The sequence below is a fragment of the Prunus dulcis genome, chromosome 2, assembly GCF_902201215.1.
Source record: "Prunus dulcis chromosome 2, ALMONDv2, whole genome shotgun sequence".
NCBI lineage: Eukaryota > Viridiplantae > Streptophyta > Magnoliopsida > Rosales > Rosaceae > Prunus > Prunus dulcis.
This window is the reverse complement of record NC_047651.1, coordinates 18399160-18406574: the sequence shown is the minus strand read 5'-3', so window position 1 is coordinate 18406574 and position 7415 is coordinate 18399160. Positions and strand designations below refer to the sequence as shown.

The window sequence follows — 7415 nt, the reverse complement described above, 5'->3', positions numbered from 1 at the left end:
CTTTCTTTATATTCTTTTCAGTTTATCTGAAAAAATTCATCAAAATACTAATGAATGAAGACTAATTAGTATAAAAAAAATAGTACATAGTATTTATAGAGCTGTAGTGAATAGTAAATCAAACGATGATGAAGCTTTAGTGAATCCGTTTGAAGCGTTTACGATACATATTTTCGTGGCACACAAGTGATTGTGCATCATTGCGATTCTGAACACAAGGCAACCAAAGCTTTAAACAAGGGCCTGCACAAATTAAATGAAGACAATAAAAATAAAACCAGACTGCTAAAATTCTAATATTAAACCTAAAACCAGGCTGTGAAGTTTATGAACTCAAAAACCAGCATATGGAGAGTAAAGAGCTCAAAAGCTTAATCCCACATCACCAACTCAAAGTATCAGTCGGAGAGCTGCTCCTAAACTCATTCTGGGAAACTACTTTTCCAACTTGGTGAATTAATAAACGTATTCAATCTAACACAACTATATTCAGAATGGCATTATAAAAAAAACAGAGAGAAAAAACTCAATTCTGCATAAGATCAAACCGCATTTACATTTGCAAGGTAAATTTTATATGCAACTTCTCAACCAACAACTTCAGCTGTGTCATGCAAGGAAAATACCAAATAGTAAGAGAAGTCATAAACAGAACAAGGGTAGTTTGATGAAGTGCAAGCCATCTTCTTTTCTCATTCAATTGGAAAAGCTACTGCTAAATTCGTAAATGACAAAACCTACTCAATAATGGCTTACAAATGGACTCCAAGGCGGGCATGTACTGGAATACGGGTCAGATTGGTTCACCTTGGCGATCTCATACACGTGCCTCAAAGACAGTTCAGAAGCAACCACGTGTTTGAGTCGGCTGCTGCCTGAGTCGAGGCTGGTGGCCTTCCTCAGGTACCAGTTGACAGACGGTGACTTTACCATGAACTCGTAGGTGTTGTTCAGGGTCACCACCACGGGTACGTCTAAGTTTAAACATTTGGGTCTGGGCGTTGAAGTCCTTGCAAAAGGCCATCATGTTCACTGCCCTGTATTGACCCAAATCCTTGCTCAACGGTTTGGGTGTGGCCACGCCCGACGGGAGTGTGACCCGGATATTCGCCAGCACGGGTCTTCGGGTAAGAATCTCCTTCAGGTGGACATGGCTTCGCTGCTCTCACATCGACAACAACACTTGCAGGGTCACACTTCTCTCACTCTGATGATGGTTCATTAAGGAGAACGTGAGCAAATGCTGTTGAGATATTTTGGGTGGTAGCTGAGTTGTAAGATTTTGGGGACAAACAACTGATGCCTAGTGGATGCTTTTTTTCGGTGGATGCTTTGAGAAGGGGAAGTCTCGGATGAGAAGAATCGGTCTCTGATCAAAAGAAAATTTTATGTTATTGAAGAAAGAGAACAACTTTGTTGGAGGGAGATATCGTGTTCTCCAAGAACACAATACAGCCGTTTTGGAGGGAGGAGGCCTCGTCCCAGTGCAACAGTTTCACACAATTCACTTACAATTGGTTATTGCGTAACAGTTAGATTAGATCCAACGGTGTTCTTACTTATAGGTCCTCACGTAGAGATACTTGCTAGAGAACGACTCTTTTCTTAACGCCAGGCTAGCGCATCAACTAGAAACGGCTGGGGGTGGCCAGCACATGCAGGCCTAGGTGCAAACCCAGACCAAGGTAAGCCATCTGCTGCCATATTTCTTTCCATTGTAGCCCAGTTGCATAAAAGTCTTTGCATAATGATTGGGTGTCTAGAGAATCACCCTTGGCATAAGGAGAACAAATAGGCAAATCTGGAACGTTAGATCGAAGATGATTCGACCGTCAAATCGTGTCCGATTTTATATATGTTGTAGTTGGTGTTGTGAGCAGTCTTTAGGTACAGACAGATTGGCAATCGGACATCCCGATCTTAAGTTAGTGTGTTTTGAGGTTAAGGCGAGCGATCGCCGTTCAATTATGCGTAATCGTGCAATCAAGAATGATTCGATAGTTGGATTGAGCCCAAATTGATGCAGGGTGATGTCAGAACTATTCAGAGTCCATTGGTATGATCAAATTTGAAATTTGAGGTCGTATGCCCGAGGTGGGAGACAATGGGTGTCATTGGTGTTGTTTTTCCATCAACAGTGTGTACATCATAGTTTTGGAGTGTTCTGGACGATAATTGATCGCTTTGGATCCCCGGTTGGTCCAAAGGGCATTTTCGTCATTTGGGCATGGAATCTTGGATTTGCGCAAGATTGAAGATAAGGTTGACGAGGTGGTTGGCCATGAAATTTTTGGGGTTGTTGGTGACTTTCGCAAGTCGCAAGAGAGGTGAGTCTCAAGTGACGTGTGCCTCAATTTGCATGCAAGTGCACGATTAGTTGAGATGAGCGAGGAGCTCAATTATTATTGGATTTTGGAGTTTTGTGTTAAGTTGAGTTACGTACTTTGCTTAGGTACTGTTGGAGCTTGAGTTGTCATTGAGGATTCGTTGAGTTGTTGAAGACGCAGCTTATGTGAGTAATACCATATGGATTGTGAGTAAAACCATCTGGATCATGAGTAAAATCAAGAATTATTATATTTATTATGATGTGGTTTTGTAATGTTAATGGATATAATTAATATGTTGTGATGGTTTTTGAGAAACTATTTTGTATGAGTCTAAAATCAATCAAATGTGGTTTGATTTTAAATGAGTTGTAGGTTTTTTTTTTTAAATGGATGGTATTTAGGGGAATGACCATGATATGTTGTGATTGTATTGTGGTGTACATAAATGAATGGCCACATAAATGTATATATATATATATATTTACTGTTGTGATTGTATTGTGGTGTACATAAATGAATGGCCACATAAATGTATATATGTATATAAATGAATGTCCGATTTTTCCACTTTTTTAGACCTGCAGCTTTTTTGTTCTTTGGACCTTGAATCTGGACTGATTTGTCAATGCCTCTAATAATAGACCCCTTTAGGTTATTCAGAATCTGGACGCGAATCTTGGGTTGTTGCAAGGGAGGAATTTTCCTTCTGCTGGGAGTGATTAACTGTGTATTGCCCCATGCATGTCCTTTCAAGATGAGACTCAGAGGACATGCATTTCCTTTCGGCACCTGGCTTTTCTCTGCATATTGACGTAAAAGAGCCAACATCATCATCTCTTAAAGGAATTTTCATCTCAAATTCCTGAAAAGGTAATTTACTTCTGAAAGACGGTGGAAATTTCAGGGGTTCACACTGTAGTTCACTAGGAGGAAAGTAAGTGTGGCAAAGACTCACCCATGTTTAGTGCATTAGAAAGTCTCCCTTCGTGAGGCTATGGTAACGATTATAAATACACAATTAATGCTTGTATCTTGAGATATCAGACAAGCATATATACTTCACCAGTTTTGCTTGTGCCTTTATCTTTGTCTGAATACTTGTGCTTCTTCGTCTTGAATTGATCATGACTCTAACTAACATGGTTGGAGTAAGGTGCAGCTTCAAACTCCTCTATGCAATTGTGGTGCTGATTTTACTACACATGAACAATCCTTGCATTGGATGCAGCGAGAGGGAAAGGCAAGCACTCCTTGCACTTAAACAAGGTCTCGTGGCTGACTACGGCGACCCCTTCCCTTCCTGGGGAAGAGAAGCCCAAAACAAAGATTGCTGCGAATGGGATGGAGTCCACTGCAGCAACCAAACTGGCCATGTTGTTAAGCTTGAACTCCATGGTGTGCAAGGTAAGATTAGTCCTAAACTCATTGAGTTGCAGCATTTGGAATATTTGGACCTTAGTGGGAATAATTTCAGTCGGAGCCAAATTCCAGATTTCATTGGAATCAGAGCAATTTAATATACCTCGATCTCTCTATTGCAAATTTTGGAGGTTTAATTCCATATCAACTTGGAAACCTTAGAAACTTGCATTATCTCGATCTTGGGTGTCGATATCATCCTTCTTGCTCTACTTAGTCTATTTATGCAAAAAATCTCTATTGGCTTCTGTGGGAAACCTAATTAAATCAAACCCTAGGTCAAATAATTCCTACCATTTGGGGATTATTTGACCAAATTGGGAATCAATCAACCTAATTAGGAGTTAATCAATTTAATTGGGAATTATCCAATTAAATTGAACGTTACCTAATTAGGTTGAGATTTGATTTGGTTAATTACCACGATCCCCAATTAAATGAGGAATTGCCTAAATTGAATCAGGATTGATTTGATACCTACCACAATTAGGGATTTGATTTACCCTAATTAATCAAATCCCTAATTAATCAAATCAATTCCAAAAAAGGGAGGAATAATTCCCTTCCATCTACGGAATTATTCCTCTGAAACCCTAGCCTCCGAGACCTCTATAAAAGCATAGCCACACACAATGGTTGAGGTACGCCTAAATTCCTACTAAAACTCTACAGAAGTTATTTCTCAAAAACCCTAGCCACCCCCTCTCTTTCTCTCTCTCACACAAGGCTCCGGCCACCACACACGGCTCCGGCCACCCGGTTTTCCTTGAATTACCCTACCTAACTTAGGCATCGGAGGGCCTTTGGCCAACACCCCCCGGGTGTGGTCTTTTACTCCGATCTGTTTTGCAGGGAGAAAGAGAGGCGGAGAAGACGAAGGAATATTGGGCGAATATTCTCGTGGGGAAATTTGCTCCCTCAAATTGGTGCTTTCATTGAGAGCACGAGTTATACTCAACGCGTGCTCAAGGAATCCGTTCCTCCTATTTTCCAATCCACCAAAGCCTTCCAAACAACCATGGTTGGAAGCATGAACACGAGAGGCAAAGCCGCCGCGATGGCTAGATCCACGACGGCCCAAAGCCACTCCACCCACGATCCCGCGATCGACATGGTGGCACCGCCACCTCTCACCACCGCACCGGCCACCGCCGCCGAACATGGTGGAACTTCCCATCAAGGTGGACTCGTTACCACCGCCGACCCGGGGCCGGTCTTGGAGCAACTCCAAGCATTCCCTTCATTGCCTCCACGCGCGACGCCCGCTCCTGCATACACCTCCAATGAAAACCTAGCCCGTGTGCAGTTGGGCTCCACGCACTTCTCTCCTCCCGATCCACGAAGTCAAGCAGACGTTAATCTAAGAGTTGACCAGCTAGCTCAGAGAATGGACGACCAAAGCAATCTAATGAGGCAGCTCATCAACCAAATAGGCTTTGCTCAAAACCTTGGCCTTGGACAACCAGGCGAGGAGAGAAGGCTGGACGAACGCGCCGGTGGACAACTCGATGTCCGTGCCCGCTTGGGCCCGCAGGGAAATGTACATCAAAGGCTAGGCCCCCAAGGAGGTCAGCCAAACAACCATCGCAACGAGGATCGCGAAGAAAGGCGTTCAGCTGTCTACTCGCAGAGAAGCGTTCTCGAAAGGCTAGGACCCCAGGGAGGCCAGTTGGATAACCCACACAATGAGGACCATGAGGAAAGGCGCTCCGTTACTCACTCTCGAAGAACCAATTCTCGTCGACAGCTACAGAGAATCATTCGCAGGCGCAGTCCACCAACACTCCAACTAGGCAGCGCAGGCGAGAAGGTCGACCCTCGGAGGACAATGAGGAAGTCAGTCAATCCCATGGAGGTCGCCAACGCAACAAACTAGCAATGTGTGCAGAGGACGTTGAGAAGCTCGTGAATGACCGACTCCGAGACTTGAAGACCGGAGGAAACTTCGAGGATTCACTACGTAAGGAGATGGACCAGGTGAACTCTACGCCTTTCACCCTCGATATCGAGCAGGCTGTTCACCCGAAGCGATTCTCGACACCCTCGTTCATACACTTCAAAGGGGATTCCGATCCCGAGAGCCACTTAAAACACTTCAAAAGTGTTATGATCCTCCACCAGGCTGACGACGCGCTAATGTGCAAAGTGTTTACAATAACCTTGCGAGGAGCAGCCCAAGACTGGTTCCACACCCTACCATCCAGGTCGATCAGCAGCTTCAAGGAGCTAGCTTACGCCTTCACCAAGGAATACACCTCTTACCGGACGATCAAGAAGAACCCTGACCACTTGTACAACCTGCGCAAGAAGTCTGACGAATCCCTTCGAGATTACATCAAGAGATTCAAGGCGGAAAAGGCGAACATTGTAGGATGTGACGACCGAATCGCGTCCTCCGCTTTCAAGAAAGGTCTTCCAGCTGAGCACGACTTGTACCGCGAGCTGACTATCACTCCCAGCCAGACTCTGGCAGAGGTCTACGCGACTGCAGAACGCTACGCGCTCTGGGATGACGATCGAATCGCCGCAAAGAAGTCTACAAAGCAGGAAGATCAGCCGACTAAACGGGCAAGCCAAAGAGGCGACAACAGGAGCAAGGACAAGCGCAGGTCGCACCTACGAGAGGAGGCTACGGCAGGAGAGAACTATACCAAGTTCACCATCCCCATACATCAAATCTTAGCCCAAGTGAAGAACAAACCTTGGGTAAGAAGACCACCACCATTGAAAGGAGATCCGGACAAGAGGGACACTAGCAAATACTGTGCCTTCCATGGAACGCACGAACACACACGAACAAGCTGCTTCGCTTGGAAAGCGCATCTTGAAGAACTCGTGAGAGAAGGTCACTGCACAGAATTCATTGCGAAGCAGGCCATCCAACGAATTGAAGATCGAGACACCGCCAAAGAGCTGCCTCAGAAGGTCATAAGGATTAACACCATCCTAGCCGACTCCGAGGAGTCTGGGCTGACCAGCAAGGAAAAGAAGAGGAAGATCAAACAGGCCACTGGGATCTCCCAAGTCTCGACCGACCTTCCACTAGCAGAGGACGATCCTGTGATCGGCTTCCAAAAGAAAGATCTGATCGGCCTCGACATGCCACATAACGACGCCCTTGTCATCAGCATTCAAATCGCTCAGGCCATGGTCGACCGAATCCATGCAGACGAGGGCAGCGCAGCCAATATCCTGCAACTGACGGTCATCCAACAGATGGGCTTGGAGACAAAGATCAACAAATTAGCCAGATCGCTGACTGGCTTTAATGGTGCAACAACGGTTACCGTAGGCACGATAGACCTCGACGTCTACTCCCCCCTGTAATCAGCTTGCAAACATTCATGGTCATTGATGAGGTCTCACCCTACAACGGCATCCTGGGCAGACCATGGATTGGCAAGATCAATGCCATCACCTCCGCCACACATCAGAAAATTCGGTACCCAATCCCTGGGGGCGGTGTCGGCCAAATCAACAGCGATCAAGCAATGGCGAGGAAATGCTCCACCCAAGGGCTAAAGAAAGGCAAACAAGCGCAGTTTCTCCCCGTGAGCCAGGCAAATCTGGAGGAGGTTGAGCAACCGAATCTTACTATCTTATAGCAATCAAAGCATCAGGACCAAGCCGCGGAGATCCCTCTAGAGGTCTTTCCGGAGGAAGGAT

The 7415-nt window shown here is 45.3% G+C and overlaps 2 protein-coding genes and 1 long non-coding RNA gene across 3 annotated transcripts; 2 read left to right on the top strand and 1 right to left on the bottom strand.

The window, feature by feature from the left end:
• Positions 1-51: 51 nt before the first annotated feature.
• On the bottom strand, positions 52-849 carry LOC117617091. The gene is made up of 2 exons (XR_004584283.1): positions 808-849; positions 52-243 (listed from the first exon to the last, which is right to left on the bottom strand). It is a non-coding gene; the product is annotated as an uncharacterized LOC117617091 (long non-coding RNA).
• Positions 850-3469: 2620 nt separating this feature from the next.
• On the top strand, positions 3470-3847 carry LOC117618309 (receptor-like protein EIX1). The gene has a single exon (XM_034347900.1). The coding sequence runs from the start codon at positions 3470-3472 to the stop codon at positions 3845-3847; it is 378 nt and encodes a 125-aa protein (XP_034203791.1).
• Positions 3848-5627: 1780 nt separating this feature from the next.
• On the top strand, positions 5628-7076 carry LOC117618308. The gene has a single exon (XM_034347899.1). It carries the CDS (start codon positions 5628-5630, stop codon positions 7074-7076), a length of 1449 nt encoding a protein of 482 aa, XP_034203790.1.
• The last annotated feature ends 339 nt before the right edge of the window (positions 7077-7415 follow it).

Coding starts and splice junctions, on each gene's coding strand:
- LOC117618309 (XM_034347900.1), top strand. CDS start 3,470: ATGGTTGGAGTAAGGTGCAGCTTCAAACTCCTCTATGCAATTGTGGTG.
- LOC117618308 (XM_034347899.1), top strand. CDS start 5,628: ATGTGTGCAGAGGACGTTGAGAAGCTCGTGAATGACCGACTCCGAGAC.